At 40.5% G+C, this 16,957-nt stretch overlaps 1 protein-coding gene across 2 annotated transcripts in view; it reads left to right on the plus strand.

Annotated features, from left to right (window-relative positions):
• Positions 1-16,343, plus strand: part of ZNF280D (zinc finger protein 280D) — a 36,501-nt gene extending 20,158 nt beyond the window's left edge. For both annotated transcript variants that reach the window (XM_033168047.1, XM_033168046.1), the window contains 13 exons: positions 164-390; positions 984-1,141; positions 1,680-1,780; positions 1,880-2,026; positions 2,855-2,989; positions 3,769-4,067; positions 5,660-5,797; positions 8,091-8,153; positions 8,799-8,917; positions 9,011-9,047; positions 12,394-12,442; positions 13,461-13,516; positions 14,116-16,343. In XM_033168047.1, coding sequence (XP_033023938.1) covers positions 164-390; positions 984-1,141; positions 1,680-1,780; positions 1,880-2,026; positions 2,855-2,989; positions 3,769-4,067; positions 5,660-5,797; positions 8,091-8,153; positions 8,799-8,917; positions 9,011-9,047; positions 12,394-12,442; positions 13,461-13,516; positions 14,116-16,144 — 3,558 coding nt within the window. In that variant the 3' untranslated portion in view covers positions 16,145-16,343. The remainder of the gene's footprint in view (positions 1-163; positions 391-983; positions 1,142-1,679; positions 1,781-1,879; positions 2,027-2,854; positions 2,990-3,768; positions 4,068-5,659; positions 5,798-8,090; positions 8,154-8,798; positions 8,918-9,010; positions 9,048-12,393; positions 12,443-13,460; positions 13,517-14,115) is intronic.
• Positions 16,344-16,957: the final 614 nt, after the last annotated feature.

The following is a 16,957-nucleotide window of genomic DNA, read 5'->3' on the forward strand; positions in this document are numbered from 1 at the left end:
GGACCAGAATGTGTTAAAACTTCTGGCCCCACTTACATACATGCAACTTACCTGGGAGGGGAGGATTTACAAACATATTTTTGTTAGGTTCTAGGCTATACTTCAGTTATTTTCTTTAAAAGAGAAAATGGTTTAGTTGTTCTTTAACTTGCTTCTCTTTCAGTATTGCTGTCCAGATATGGCACATACCTTTCTGGGAATAACCCAAACAGCCGGTTCAGGGACATCAACTAAAATGGCTGAAACTGAAACAGGAAAACTGATCATGTTAGTTAATGACTTTTATTATGGCAAACATGAGGGTAATATCCAGCAGGTGCGTCAGGAACAGAAGACACATACGACCTTCAAGTGTGCCAGCTGCATGAAGCTTCTCAAAAGCAATATCAGGTATTTTTATATTCTGAAAAATGTATGTGTGATAAAAACTTTGGGCCCAGGGTTGGCCAGTGTGTAGCTCACAGTGTCACTGTAAGACATCTATAGGTAGTGTTTTTCACCTTCGTTTTTGGTTTTTTGTGCAAAGCTGATTTTACATTCTTTCACAAAATGGTGTTTTCCTAATGCTGCACTCAGAACAGTCTGAAGATCATACTAGAGATTGAGAGTTGATCTTTGGGAGTCCTTTCATAAGAGAGAAATGTAATCCCTGGGAATGGGGGAGTGACAGTGTTTCTCGGGAGAAGCTGCCCTATTTTTCATTTATAATCTTTGAGATCCCACTTGCACTAATCTGCTTGAAATGATAAATAGTGATAGCAGCGTATTTTAGGTTACTGTTTTTTCTATTTCCCTCTATTTCCTTCCACGTGTTTGAGGAGCTTGCACAGAGGAAGGCACTGCAGTCCATTAAAGGGCATTTTAAAAAACATAATATGCTAAATATGTGTTTATGGCAGTGTCTTTAGCTCCTGTCCAGTTTATTCATTAATGGGTTTTTTTTTTAATGTAGTCTATTGAGCTGTTCTTTGTGTCACTCCCAGGTTTATGAACCACATGAAGCATCACTTGGAGCTGGAAAAACAGAATAGTGAGAGTTGGGAAAGTCACACCACCTGTCAGCACTGCTACCGTCAGTTTCCAACACCCTTCCAACTCCAGTGCCACATCGAAAGCAGCCATACCCCTCATGAGTCATCGAGTAAGTTTTTCAGATGCTGTGTCTTGTACAGCAGCCATCGGTCTAGATCAGCGGTAGTCAACCTTTTTATACCTACCGCCCACTAATGCATCTTTCTTGATGGTAAAAATTTCCTTACCACCCTTCAGTGCTCGATGGGAGGAGGATTCAGCTTGTGCCATAGAACCCCCTACCGCCCACCTAGAATCCTGAAGCGCCCACTAGTGGGCGGTAGGGAGCAGGTTGACAACCCCTGGTCTAGACGGCAGCTGTGCTATTTTGTCATAGCGGGGGCACATGCACTCTGCCCTAGTTGGGGCATGGGCGTGCAGCAGCCCAAAGAGATATGGGATATTATGGTTAGAAATTTTTGACTTTTGCAGCTTAAAAGCGTTTCTACTTTTCATTGGGAGAAAAGTAATAGGCAAATATTTTTGCCACAGCATGATTAAAAAATTAGACTGCCAGAAGACTTGAGAGCTGTCCTTGGATTAATAGGCACCATCCACTTTGTCTGATTAAGGGGAAAAATTCACCTCTTGTTTCTGCTCTTTTCTAGCTCTATGCAAAATATGTGAACTATCTTTTGAAACCGAGCAAGTTCTTTTGCAGCACATGAAGGACAATCACAAGCCTGGGGAGATGCCCTACGTCTGCCAGGTACCTCAAAGCGTCCTCCCCCTTGGGCATGGGTGTATGTCAAAGACTTGTTTCTAAAGAATGTTGCTTCAAGGCAGTCCATCTCTTTTTCCATTCTAGGTGTGCAATTACAGATCATCAGCATATTCAGATGTGGAAAAACACTTTCGAGCTGTTCATGAAAATACAAAGAGCCTGCTGTGCCCATTTTGCCTCAAAGTGATTAAAGTTGGGGCACCATATATGCATCATTTCCTGAGACACCAGGTAAAAATACTTGATTATCTTTGGAGTATAAGCTCTAGGCTAGAGGGATGCAAGATGTCTCTGCAGAAGCAACTAAATTGTTAACTCCCCTCCCCCCAAAAGCCCTGGTCTTCTATAAGTTATGGTAACAATAGAGCTTAGCGCCTTTTCCACAATGAACATTTGCTGACCATTAGCATACTTGAGAAAAGTTCAGCTATGTTTACAAAGTTCCAGTTGTCAATTTAAAGTTGAATATGGCTAATACAAAGGTTTTTTTTTTTTAATAAAAAAATGTTTTCAAGGTGAGATGGTGGCAGACGGAACTTGGAAGAAATGTTTGCTAGTAGGAATGGATGGTGTCTTAACCCATACTGTTTTCTTGCAAAGGTTTGGTTTAAGGAGCTGGAAACTGTATGCTGTATCCAACATTCTGTGTCTGCTAGTGTGATTTTGAGTTTTAATTTTGCCTAACAGGAATCCAGTTCAACAGTTGTGCTAGTAGAAACTCACTATGCAGTGCATTGCTGGTAACTTTGTGCCTTCTTTGGGGCAGCAAGGTTCCCCTGGTGCAAACATTTCACCAGTGGAACAAGTGTACTTAACATCACATTTGATAAACCTTATGTGATGGTGTGTAATGAATGTGAATTGTTTGTGATTATTTTCTATCAATAACTTAGAACAGGGTTTTTTGATACTGAATACAGTTAGTCCTTTATTGCTTGCAGCTACTGCTCATCACTTTTGCACTGTTTATGTTTTTGAAACCTCCTGGAATGTTAAGCTTCTATTATCCATTTCATCAGTATGTTTTGGCTTAAATAATTTTTCTTTTTTTAAAAAAAGAAAAAGGGAGTACATCGCTGTACCAAGTGTAGACTCCAGTTCTTGACATGCAAAGAAAAAATGGACCACAAATCTCAGCATCACCGGACATTTAAAAAACCTGTTCAGTTAGAGGGATTGCCTCCAGGAACCAAAGTAAGCTTAAAGCATCATGTAGTGCTTATTCTGAAAAAATGGCTACAGGGAAATGGCAAGAGAGAGTGGTGTGTGTTCATGTGTGTTCCCCACTGCTGCTGGGTTTTTTTTTGTGGGGAGGGGACTTGAAAATCATACAAAGGCTCTCTAAAGTCTTGCAAAAAGTTTCAACTCTAGGCACCTTTTAACAACATTTAAAACCTTCCTGGGACTCAGATTTAAATCTGCAGCAGATAGGGGCCTTCTTTGTAGTGGCATCTGTTCTGTTCTCCTGGATTTGCAGAAGTTCAGCCCTGCTTGGGTTGCCTGACCTGACCTTGGATGGGTGACCAGCTACAAATAAATTTGGACATACACTATGCAAAACAGATACTTTCAGCCATCATGGACCCTTTAATGGATTCTCCCCTGCTCTGTGTGTGTGTGTGCGCTTGTGTGCTTTATATGAATAGGTGGGAGGGGAGTTTGCACATAGGCATGTGTGGGACCTTCATTGCTTTACTGTGTATTGCAGCACAGGCTCTAGCTGTGATTGGATGGGTACTGATCTCATGGTGGGCATGCTGCTAGCCATTGCCTCTGACAAAGTAGTCTGAGGGTTACAATAACAGAATTGTAGCGTTGGCAGGTACACCAAGGATCATTTATTCCAGCCCCCTGCAATGCAGCTTGCTCAGAACTGCCTTGTGCTATCCATGCGCTCTTCTTGCAAGTCTTTTCAGCAAGATAAATGATTGCCATTCATTTAGGAGAGAGTTTACCGGGTCTCATGTTTCTAGGTTACCATCAGAGCTTCTGCTGGATCTCTTCAGCCTGGATCAGCACTTGCACCTCCTGTCATCCCAAGTGTGTCTACTTTACACTTGTCCACCAGTGCAGCTAAAGTGACAACTGCTAAAACGACTAATAACAAAATGAATGCAAATAAAGTAAAGCCAAAATTGAAGCCACTGAGCGTACAGAAAAAGCAAGGTCTGGGGACCACCCACAATAACAGTAATAGCAGCAGCAGCAGTAGCAATGGCGGCATCAGCAAAAGAAACAATAAAATTGCAAATACAGCATTAAATAATCTAAGGTAAGTTTTCTGGTAGCTTTCCAGAGTGTAGTTTTGAATGTTAACTGATTGGAATAAAAAAGGAAATAGAACTTGAGCTCTTCTGAATCAATAGAATGGTAACAAGATTAATTTTGACTGGAATGGCCAGCTGTCTGGGCCTTGTTCAGTGGGTGGGTATGTTCTCATTGTTAAAAAGGGTTGGCGATGCAAGTGTCACTTGGATCAGTTCCCCAGTATAAGGGTTACTTTTCTCCCAAATACGACATTTAGAGGCAGCAGTTTAAGTAGGAATTTCTTTCAATAGATCAGCTTAAGGACTGTATGAGTAACAATAATATGTTTTTTCTTAAGTTGTGTAGGTTTTTAAACTTATGGGCTGTCGGCTTTCAAACACTTAGTGACAATAGATAGCTTAATGCGAACCTTCTAGGATACACAGTAGGCTTAACTGAGCCAGCCTAAGACCGGGACTGGCACTCCAGTTTGAGCACTGTTTCCTTTAAATTCCCAAAGCTTCCCCACTCTGCTGCTTTCTTTTGCTGTGACTGACTAAATAACCATGGGTATAAAAGTGTGTGCACGAGAGAGACTCTTTGCCCAAGAGCATGTGCCTCTGTAGGGAGACATTATTGGCATGGCGAGATGCAGTGAGATAGAATCAGAGTTGTTGAGTTCCAAGTGTCATCTAGTCAAACCCCCTGCAAGGGATCACAATCTCTTTGTTCTGCTGTCAAACAGCTCTTAACATCAGAAAGTGCTTCCTTTCTTGTAACTTTTGCTGCCATTGGTTTGCATACAATCCTTTGGAGTAGCAGAAAACAAGCTTGCTTCATCTTCCATGTAACGGCCCTTTAGATATTTGAAGATGGTTATCATATCTCTCAGCCTCCTATTATCCAGGTTAAACTTACCCAACTCCCTCAGCCATTCCTCATAAGGCTTGGTTTCCAGACCCTTGATCACCTTGGTCATTCTTATCTGCGCACGTTCCAGCATGTCAAAATCCTTCATAAATTGTGGTGCCCAGAACTGGACACAGGACTCCAAATGGGGTCTGATCATAGTCTTGTATTGGTTCTCAGTAGCAGTAAAAACTATGCAGATAAAATACATTTACAGAAAAAACAATCTCGGGCATGTGCCTGAGCTGGAGCTAAGTGGAGGGCGCCTCTGCCCCATCGCTGATAAAAGCAGAGAGAGGAAGATGTTCATATGAAAAACCTTTGACAGTTGCAACCTGTCTACACATTTACAAACCTTTCCCACTTCTTGCAGTTGGTTAAGCATTGCAAACCTGTTTGCCCAGTATCCATAAGGCCTTGAAGTAAAGGAGGCTATTTTCAGAATGTCGTGTGTCCCATCAGCTTCCCAGCTGCCCTTCCCACTTCATCCCCTTGTGCCACATTGACTCCCACCCTGGAAGGTCCTCTGGAAAGCCTCTTTCTAAAGATTGGGGGACGTTATAAAGCAGAATTCAAAAGCCAGATTCTTTTTCTCCAGGCCAGTGATATTAACTAAGCAAGCTATTTTGGAAATAAATAATGATTTGAAATGGGAACTTAACTTTTTTCTCAATACTGCATACTAATTCTGACATTGGTTCATATTAGATGCCCGAATATTCAGAAGTGCATTGAGTGTTATTCTGATATAAGGACATTCGCCAGCCACTTTCCAGCCTATGTTCGCTGTAGTTTATGCAGATACAGCACTAGCTGCAGTAAAGCCTACGTGAATCATATGATGAGGTAGGAAATCTTCAGCCTCAAGTTGTTAAATTATGTCTGTAGTTTGTTTCTGTTCTGGTAGATTTCTGGTCTTTTTATATTGCAGCAAGTCTGTGCCTCAGTGCAACCCTAACACCGCCTCCCCTTGTGTGGGCACTGACCCTAACCAGGATTATTCCTGGGTAGGTTTCCCCTTAAACAGTATTTGAAAGCTGCTTGTTGGTGGTTGGAAGCCTGGTTAGTGTTCAGTATGGTTAAAGCTGAAGCTGGGGGCTTGTGCTCAGGAGAGAAGAGGCAGGCCAGGAGCACACTTGTCTCTCAGCCAGTGATACACTGCAATGCCACAGCTGCATTAATGGAAAATTGGGGCTCTGCGTGGCTTTAGTGTCCTCTGTTACGTGATTTATAAAGGTAAATTAGCATTTTATGCTTCTTCTTTTTTTTAAAGCTAGGCTGCTTTCTTCCACTAAGGAACTCAAAGCAGATTACAGTGTAAAAATAGAAAAATAATCAAAGCAATACCAGAGCAGCACAATAAAATTCTGTAATAAAATCAGCAGTCAGAAAAGCAGTGAAGAAAATCCAGCTCATCAGAAGTAAAAAAAAAATCTCAGTTGGTTTAGCCTCCCCCAGAGATCTCTTTAAAGAGTCATGTTCTCACCTGGTTCTGGAAGGTATATAATGACGGAGCCATAAAGGCCCTCCGAGGGAGAGCATTCTAAAGCATTGATGCTACAACTGAAAAAGTTGCTGTTCCTCGTGCCCATTTTTTAAAACTCAGCTGTTGACCTGGAGCATATGGGTCAACAGGGTGATTGATGGCCAAAATTTTCTCCTATTTCAAAGAGGGAAAGCTTCCTCCATGTGAACATACTTACTGAAGTGAAGGCACTTTAACATTTCCCACTTTTTTTAAAAGTATTGCCATTTTAACATGTTACAATTTGTTATATTTTAGATTTTTGTAAATCCACCCTGGAAACACTGCTGAAGGCAGTGGATAAAAATATTTTACTTATTTTATTCATTCATTCAGAATACTTATATCTTGTTCTTTAACCCCAAGTGGTTATCAAAAGCAGATTACAAAAGATTCTCAAAATTTGGCCACACTCAGATCTGGTACAAGAACAACAACTACTTGGCATGCCTTTGGAACCAGGATAGTTGAGCTTATTATTCTTTCCTGCTGTTGTAACCAGGGAGCAGCTGCTACCAAAAACTTGTGAAACGAAAGAGAAGAGGCTGGGCAAATGGGTCTCATTCTCTTTCCTTCATGACAGAAGCCATCTTGAGAAAGGGGGCTGAGCCAGTTTCACTGGTTCCTATCTATGATGGAACATACTTAAAATAAATAGGTGCAGCACATCAAAAAGTAGACTTCCCAGGATAGGTTGTTGAAGAAGATTAATCTCAGGTGGACTCTCCTTTTAGTCTTAAAGGTAGAAACAAATATGGTAAAGGTAAAGGGACACCTGACCATTAGGTCCAGTCATGTCTGACTCTGGGGTTGCGGCGCTCATCTCGCGTTAATGGCCGAGGGAGCCGGCGTACAGCTTCCGTGTCATGTGGCCAGCATAACTAAGCCACTTCTGGCGAAGCAGAGCAGCACACGAAAACGCCGTTTACCTTCCCGCCTAGAGCGTTACCTACTTGCACTTTGACGTGCTTTCGAACTGCTAGGTTGGCAGGAGAGAAACAAATATAGAGGCTAGGAAAACATATAGGTAAGACGGTTGCCTATTGTTGTTTTTGTTTATATAAACCAATTTATATTAAATTAAAGCAAAACAAAAATAGTCATGCCCTTTAGCTGTTATATGTTTCTTCTAGCAGTTCTGGTCACGTGGACTTTGCAGGGAAGTGGAAGCCTTGTAGAAGCCTCTGTGGCTTACTCTGTATATCACTGGTGTAGCTTTGACAAGCAAAGCAAGAGATGCTATTTCTGGTAATGTATTAAGCTGTAGGAAGATATATTTGGATCCAAGGAACCTGTTCCATACACTTTCCTTTGTATGGATAGAATTGCCAATCTCCCCCTCCTTCTGCTCTCCTCTTAAAAGTTGCTCTGGAAGAATCTCCAGTTCTTAAAAGAGGTGTCTGAATAGTGGCTGAAATCAGTGGCACACCCTCCTTCACTAGCAGAAGCATCTCCCAGTCATGCAGCAGAATCTTTGGGCTCAAGAATGACTAGAAATCTGCTTGTTTTTATACATTAGATTGCAGTCTTACTGTTTAATGTTGTATTATATGATATGGGTGGATGGGGACATTTCTTTAGGAAGTCCATTTCAGCTATTTTGTTATCTTGTAGTTTTCACAGTGCTCGACAAAGTAAACGATTTTGGATTTATAAGACTCATTCAGAAGATCTGAGGTAACCATCTCCTTTTTCTTTTTTATGGTGTATATTTTTTGCAACATGCATCACAATCCTTGGATAATTCCTGCTGTGTCTAATGAGGCTTTCTCCCCAAGTGTATTTTAGATTGCAATTTCAGTTACTGTTGAAATGGATTTAAGATGTGTGCATGTTATCTGGATTCCATCTAATTTTTATTTCTTATATAAAGCTTTGTTTTGAGAATGCAAAGCTTTCTTCACAAAATGAGACAACCCTAAACTAATATCCAAACCAAAATTCTTGATTTCTCTGATGTTCTGAGATGTGATGCTGATTCTTTTGTTTGTTAAATTTTGCTCACCATCATGATTTGTTGCTTTGAACCCATTTTTCCTCGTATCAACAATTGCACATATCCAGAAGTTATAAGGAAAACCATCCAGGGAGGGATGGGCACTGATAACTTTGCTTATTGAAAAAAGTGCAACCTTTCCTTCTGTAGTCTTGTTCTTTCCAATAATATTATTCATATATGCACTGCTTATGAGAAATTCTTGGAACGAACATGTGTACAAGCTAATATGTAATGAGTTGACTTCACATGGCATGGTCAGAAGAAGCTTTTTGTAACCTTTTGCCTCCCTTGCACTCAGGGTTACTTCTTCCTTTTTTCCCTAGGGGTGTTACTCTTGTTTGTCTTAATTGTGAATTCCTAACTGATGCTTCCAGCTTGGATGATATGGCCACGCACTTGAATGAAAACCTTACTCATACTTGTCAAGTGATTATCGAAAATGGTAAGTAGCTCATGTACCTCTGACATAAGCCAGATGTTAGCCTGTTGTCTTTTTGTTGGTTTTTAACACTACTGTTCTTCTCTTTAATTCCAGTTCCCTCGGACTATCTGGTTGCTGATAACCTTTCTCAGTAAGTTTCTGAGATTAGCTGTTTGTCAGTTGGGTGTTTGTGTTGATGGTCTTCCAGCATAGAAACAAAGAGTAGATACCTATTCTATGATACAGAAGCAAGTTTGGTTGTACTCCAGATTTAAAAAATGCAAATTCCCCTTTAAATATTTTTATTAAGCTTTATTATATACACAAAGGCCAGGATAAAAAACAACAACACAGCTTGCTTCATGTGTTTTTGGGGACTTGAAGCTTATGTTTTACAAATAGTAGCCCCCAATACTGTGTGTCAAGCCATATTTGAAGCATATGTGTTTTGAGTGTGTGTGATATTGTTGTTCACAGGGCGGGAAAGTTTTTAAAATCTCTGCTTAGCATCCCTGAAGTGCCTTCTTTTGGAATCACAACCCAAGTCTAATTGCAGTGCTTTATCTAATGAATTGTAGTGTTCTCATGCATCCTTATAAATGAGGAAGCAACCACCCAAGCTGGTGGAGTTCTTCTGAGTGCTGCATCAGGTCAAAGGGGGCCCATTTAATTCAGCTGCCTCTTTCCCACAGTGGCCAAACTTGATTCCCCCAAAGGGCCTCTCAAGGCAGGACATGAAGGCCCTTCTCTGCTGCTGCCCCCACCATCCACAATTGGCATTCAGGGTACACCGTCTCTGAATATGGCAATTCTGCCAGCAATCATAACAGTTGATAAAGCTCTTCTTCATGATTTGTCTAAATCCACCTTTAAAACCATCTAAGCTAAACTATTAGCCACCTTCATATCTTGTGACAGTGAGTTCCAAAAGCATATTGTACTTTGTATGAAGAAGTAGTTTGCTGTTGTCGAGCCAAGCCTGAGCCTTTTGCCGGTTGTTCACATGCCTTCTGTTACACCCTGTTAAAATTGAGTTCCCCTCTATTTCTTGTAGTGCTAACCTGTTTGAGGGATGTGAAATTTACCATTGTTGCAGCAGCTTGTATTCTTATTTAGTTGGTCAAATTAAATATGTTTAGTGTCTCTCATATACAGATTTTTAAATTTTTATTTTTGCTATGTCAGACAAGTTTTAACATAAGACAGTTTATCATATTTTTTTTCAACTACAGTAACAAATTATCAACCTTCATTGTAAATAAAACAATATTTTCTGTATGCTGCATCTCTGGACCAGCTGCTGGCACAGATAAAAGCCTGTTCCTCCTTTCTGAGTATCAATTGCATTTGGCAACTGGGGTTCTCCACAGAGCTGATATATAGCAATGCAAGAAAATGAAGTCTTTTTTCTCTGGTCACTTTCAATAACAGTATTGATTGTAAAAGTTCCCTCTCCTTCCATATGGCTTTGACATAACATGTTTTGCACATGGTGGGTTGTTTTCCCAATATAAATGTGATTTTCATGTTCTGCAGATATTTTTGACAGGTAATCCTGGTTCTAGGTAGTATTTTAAAGTCATCAGTAAGACCTTGCAATAAGTTAGATGTGCTTTTAAATATATGCTTTTAAGGCCAGTCCTATGAGGAATCTTTTGATAATTGTCAAGTGGGTGCTAATGACATACATCCTTTTAAAGTTACAAAAAATGGAATGAGTTGTGTCAGCCTGTTAGCACAGGCTCTCGCCTTCATAATTAAATACATGCAGCTCCTTATTATGCCAAGTACCTTGGATGTTGCTGCAGCCTTAGTAGGGTCATTAATCATTTAATTCATGATTAATAACATTTCTACCTGGGTGTAAGAGGTGCAGTTCCATACTTCAGCAGATTAAAATTCACTTCAGTGACACATCCACAAAGATGATACAAAACAAAATAAATAAATAAAATTCCTTCTAGGAATTTTAATTTTTTAATTTTGTTTTGACTATGGCAGACCAACACGGCTACCTACCTGTAAAAGAAGATACAATCACCAGAAATTTCTTTAAACAAAAGCCTTTGAAAGGTTAAATTGTATGTTAAAAATCATGAGTCTACAAGGTTTTATAGGACAGGTGCTCTTCTTGCTCTTTCTGCTGTAAGAGTTGTTCTAGCATAAAATATGAAAATCATGGGGATGTGATTAGTTGCTTGTTTATTGTGGTTTAGAAGTAATGTATAACTAATGAAGTATGCCCTGGGGGAATATTTGCAGAAAAATCTTCCCTTTAAGTGATAGATTGAGGTCCATATTTACCAGCAAACACTACAGAAAAGCCCTTCCTTTTGGTACAAAAATGCAGAGTTATTGTTGGAAGACTTTGTCCAGGAACATCTCAGTTAAAAATAGGCAGGGAAATGGGAGCCCATTCTTTCCACAGAACAGCCAACCTGTGAACTTTTAGGTATGCATTTTGCTAATAATTTGGTTCAGGAATGGCAACAACCTTGCAGTTCAGAAAGTACAGTTGCTGGGCATTAGTGCTTTACAGCAGTGTTTTTCAACCACTGTTCCGCGGCACACTAGTGTGCCGCGAGATGTTGCCTGGTGTGCCGTGGGAAAAATTGTGTTTATTTGATTCCTATTCAAGAGAATTACTTTATATATAGTCAATATAGGCACAGAGTTAATCTTTTAAACATTTTCTAATGGTGGTGTGCCTCGTGTTTTTTTCATAAAACAAGTGTGCCCTTGCCCAAAAAAGGTTGAAAAACACTGCTTTACAGAATGCAGAGGCAAAAGAAATGCAGGCCTTGCCCAAGTAGCTTAGTCTAACATAGGTGTGAACAGGAGCTGCCATGCTGGTTGCTCACATGTTGGTCCTATTTCTATATAATCAGGTGGGATTAAACAAGTCTGGCTGCTCCCGTCAGATTTTGTTTAGCCCCAAAGTTGAATGGGAAAAACAACAGAGGGGAGTGGAATTTCCTCTTAAACTGAAATTAATTTACTTAACTTGAACAATTCATACCTTATCCTTCTATTCCAATAGCAGCACTTGTGGTGACTTACAAAAGAAAAAAATAATAAAAATTTGACCAACAATAGACTATTAAACTATTAAACTGAGACAAGCATCACAGATGAAAATGCATTATACTACAGAGTTATCTGCTAAACCCTTTTTGAAGCTGGCACACCAAATTCCTAACAGAAACAACTACAGTACCCGGAACAAGCTGGTGAAGAATAGAGAGGTGGGGCCAAGTGGGCCTCTCTTTTCAGGTAGTTCCACAACCTGCATGCAGAATGTTGTAGATGGAACGTGGAAGGAGTAAAACAGCCATACTTTTCATTGTTTCATTAGGGAAGGAGTAAACCAATGACTCACAGTGGACATTTTCAGAACAGTTAAAATTTTTAAATGTGTGTTAGTATTAATTTCCTGGACTTGTAACGTTGATGATAATATGCTGTCTGACAATAACAAATGTTGTTTTATTCTTTAGCCTGGTTAGTGATGGATTATTGAACAGTGGAAGTGAAGAAACATCCCAGGTAGCGTACATTTGTGTTCTTAACCTTTTGAACTGGCATGTACCTAGAGTGTATTTAGAAGTGTGTGTGTGTTTGTAGCTTTATTTTTATTTATCTGCAGCATAATAATCTCCAGTGTGTATATATTCATTGTTCAAACCTGAATTTAGATTTTCAAAATGGTAGGTTTCATAACTAAAAAATATTTAGTGGTCTGTTAAGCCAACTTTCAATAGGGCAACTGCTACTTTCCTATGTGTATGTAGTGTGATATTAATGCTTGAACTATTTAGCATGTATAGTGACTTTGGAGTGAAAAAAGAATGCCCATATCCCAGATGGGCCCTGCCCATGTGGGTGGGGAGCAGAAGTTGCCACAGCACACCCACACTCTGCAGAAAGCTCTCTTTTAAGCTAAGATATCTCAAATAGAAGGCATACGTAGGATGGGAGCAGGTGAGCAAGGCGGGGTAGCAATGTGCTTTTATCATTGGAAAGCTTAGGGCGTTAATGGCTTTGCTGAGTGAAGGAAATCTGCTGGGGTTCCTTAAAACTACAGGGCTAAGTGATATTTTGCAAGCAGGTCTGGTAATACCTTGTGTTCCCTAACCTGCATGAAGATGCATGGTATGCCTCCATCTGGTAAGCCCAACTCCTGAGAGGCCATGTCTCTCTTTCCTCTTTAGCTACAATTCCTTCCCTCCCCTCCCAGCCAGAAAAAAAGGTTCTCTTTCTGATTCTGTCCTTGCCACAAATTTTGGGCCTGTGTGATCACCAGTTATCTGTGTATGTCCCCACTGCTTCCTTCTTCATTTTCTCATTTACTGCAGCTCTAGACTCATAATTACAAGAGCTTCTGGGATCCCAGTTGTTCTACAGGGGTTTCCTCCTAGATTAGTGCATGCAGTCTTGTTAGATATTCACTGAGGGTCACTCTTCATTGGGAGCCTAGATTGTCTTTTGGAAACACTCATTTCTCCTTAGCAATACCTAAAATTCACTGCATTTCGTTGTAAAAATAATATTGTGTATATTTCAGAAAATTCCAAGGCTCAGTACACCTGAAGAGCAAAAAGAAACATCCGTCTCTGCAAGGTAAATATAAGCACTGTGCCTTCTCACAAGGTAAAGTGAATCCAATATATTGCAATTCCAAACTGATCTCCAAATTAAGTATCCCAAGTGGGAACCTGCAACAACCTTTTGCAGTTTATAATGCTGCTCTTCTTCTTCATGGTTCTAGACAGTCATGTCCTTTTTCAGGGTAATCTGCTCCTTTCTCCTGGTTTATTCTTTCCCTTCTCTATCCTGCCTCCCACCAAAAATGAAGAGAAAAGAAAGAAAAACATTCCATGCCTTCTCGGCATGATCAGTCCTAATTTGGTTGTTTTGTCCTTGTAACTTGTTTTTAAGGTAGGGACCTGAGCATATTTGAGAGAGAGAGAGAGAGAGAGAGAGAGAGAGAGAGAGAGAGAGAAGTTTTAAATTCCATCTTTTCCCCTCCTTCACTTTCTTTTCTATGTCTTAATGCACAATACAAAGTTAGGTGAATTTATCCCAAGGTTTGAGCTCTTACTGCTTTATAGTAAGGGAGGAATTATTTAATTTTGAGGGTTGTTTTTTTTAAAGGCATTACTAAAATATAAGCAGTATGTTTTCTTAAAGTACTAAACTGTTGGATTTGCTTTTTTCAGCCCAGAAATAAAACACATCACAGAAGAAACAGATAAGGACCATCTGGAAAATCAAAGCAATGAAGCTGCTTTAGAAGTTGAGTGTGAAGAAAATAAATTGCCTGTTCTAGAAAACAGTCTTGGTTCAGAGCTTCAGGCCTGCTCAAATGACTTCATAGGCTCTGTAGATGGGGGAGAGGCAGAGGGCCTTGGAAATCAAGGGGGTGGAAGCCCTTTCACAGCTGAGTTAAAAGAAAAGATACCTCCATGTCCAGAAAACACTTCTGGCCCAGCATTCCAAGCATGCTCAGAAGATTCTTTGGGAGAAGGGAACTCAGATGACCTTGCAAATCAAGGTGATGAAGAAGGTTCTTTAGCTGCTGAGTGTGAAGAAAATCCAACACCTCCGGTTTTAGAAAACTCAAATAACCCAATAAACGCTGCAGAAAAAACAGACATAGAGAGCTTTGTAAATCAAGGTGATGAAGGTCCTCTAGCTGCTGCTTGTGTAGAAAATATGCCTATGTCACCCATGGAAGACTCCTTCATTTCAGAACATCATACTTGTTCAAAAGGCTCTACAGGAGAAGGGGACCTTGCAGTTGAAATTGCAAATCAAGGAGATGAAGGTCCTCTAGCTGCAGGGTGTGAAGAAAGCACACTGCCTTTGGTTCTAGAAAACGCCTCTGGTTCAGGACTTCACTCAGCCAGCCCAAATGATCCTGCAAAAGAAGGGGACACAGGTGCCCTTGCAAATCAAACTGATGAAGGTCTTTTAGCTGCTGCTTGTGTAGAAAATATGCCTATGTCAACTGTGGAAGACTCCTCCATTTCAGAACATCCTACTTGTTCAAAAGGCTCTACAGAAGAAGGGAGCCTTGCAGTTGACCTTGAAAATCAAGGAGATGAAGCTCCTTTAGTGGCCAAATGCAAAGAAGAGAAATCTCCATGTCTAGAAAACATTTCCGATCCAGGGTTTCAAGCCTGCTCAAAAGACGGTTCAGGACAAGTAGAGACAGGTAACATTGCAAATCAAGATGTTGAAGAAAATCCATTGCCTTCAGTTCTTGCAAATAAAGAAGTTAAAGAAAATCCATTGCCTTCAGTTCTAGAAAACTTGAAGCCAGGATTTTCAGCCTCCTCAAATGACTCCATAGACCCTGCGAGCAAAGACACAGTAGGCAGCCTTGCAAACCAGGACCATGAATGTTATTCAGCAGCTGAGTGTGAAGAAAGTACATCGCCTTTGGTTCTAGGAAACCCCTCTGGTTCAGGACTCTCAGACTGCTCAAATGATTCCATAGATCCTTCAGTAGATGGAGATGCAGAGACTCCTGCAAATCAAAGCGATGAAGGTTTAGCTGTCAAGTGTAAAGAAAGTCCATCCACTGGAGAAGAATCCTCCGTTTTAGAACTCCATGTCTGTTCAAAAGGCTCTGCAGAAGATGCTTCAAAGGACCATCTTGAAAATCAAACTGTTGAGCATGAAGAAAGTACTTCTGTATCAGCTGTGAAAGACTCCTGTCCAGGATCCCAAGCCAGTTCAACTGAGACCTCTTGTGAAAGGACAGAATCTGATGATTTGGGTAATGGTGATCAGATAGAAGAAGGAAAATCCCTGAAAGCTTCAGAGAATAAAACCAACTCTTTCCAAAGTTCAAAGGATGCAGTCTCTGCTGCTGAAACAAAGGTGGCTGATTTGGATGAAGCTGAGCTAGCAGACATAAATTCTGACCACTCAAAATTGGCATCTGATGAAGAAGATGTCAGTTTTGAACAGTTTCTGAGGAGAAGTGAACCTGAATCTGTGACTTCTGATGTGAGTGAGCAAGGCAGTGTTCATCTGGAACCTCTGACGCCATCCGAGGTCCTTGAATATGAAGCTACAGAGATTCTCCAGAAAGGTGGGGTTCCACCTTCAGCAAAGAAGGCTGAGCCAGGTTCTGAACTAGAGGATCCTACTGCTTCTGAAGAGAGCAGCCCTGCTAGCCATGTGGAGTCACCAGTAAGCCAGGCAGAAGAGAGAGATGAAGCAAATGAAGCAAGCTGAAGCAGAATATTTGCATCACTTTGAACCAGTTGCTGTGTATACTCTTACAGTTGCCAATTGGGAAAGAAAGTGGGGAAACAGAACCGTGGATTATGTAATACTGCCGAAGCTCAGCAGTGACAAATGAGATATTAGACCCTCTGATGTGAAAGAGCTATCAGAAGCCAGAACCATTGCCTGCAGTGACCCAACCTGTGAAGCCACGAGGGAGATATGTTATTTATTTGATTCAAATTAAGATCCCTACAGGGGCCACAGTCTTTGTAGTACTTGGGGTACTGGTGTTTCTCTATAAAGGGCATTTGAACCACCATCAGCCTGGAGAACTGTGAGCTTGGGTTTGATGTTGCATTCCTGTCCCATCAAGTCATGCTAGGAAGGAAACTGTGTGAAGGTCTAGCACCTCAGGATTGATGTGATCTTACATGATAATAAACTTACCTTAAACTTTCAGTGAAAGTGGAATTTAAAAAGTAAATATAGTTGTGAGTTTCCCAGTGTGCAAGCTGTGCAGAAACCTGACACTTGTTTGAAATAGGGCATGTGATGACCTCTGTGTCTTTATTTTATTCTTATTGTTGTTAATTGGCAGCAGGCCCCCAAAACACAAGGTGGGGGGGGGGAAGAGTTTTAAAACTAATATGGAAATGTGTAAACTGTTACAAAAAAATGGACTTGAGAGGCATTGGTACATTCTTAGTTGAAATTTATGTAAAACAAATGGGTGGGTTGGGGGTGGCATGAAAATCATTTTGATATGTAGTTAGGTTAAGGAATGTGTGTGACATCATTTAGAGTAGCTTGCCTTTTAAG

This window comes from Lacerta agilis, chromosome 13 (assembly GCF_009819535.1).
Source record: "Lacerta agilis isolate rLacAgi1 chromosome 13, rLacAgi1.pri, whole genome shotgun sequence".
NCBI classification, from domain to species: domain Eukaryota; kingdom Metazoa; phylum Chordata; class Lepidosauria; order Squamata; family Lacertidae; genus Lacerta; species Lacerta agilis.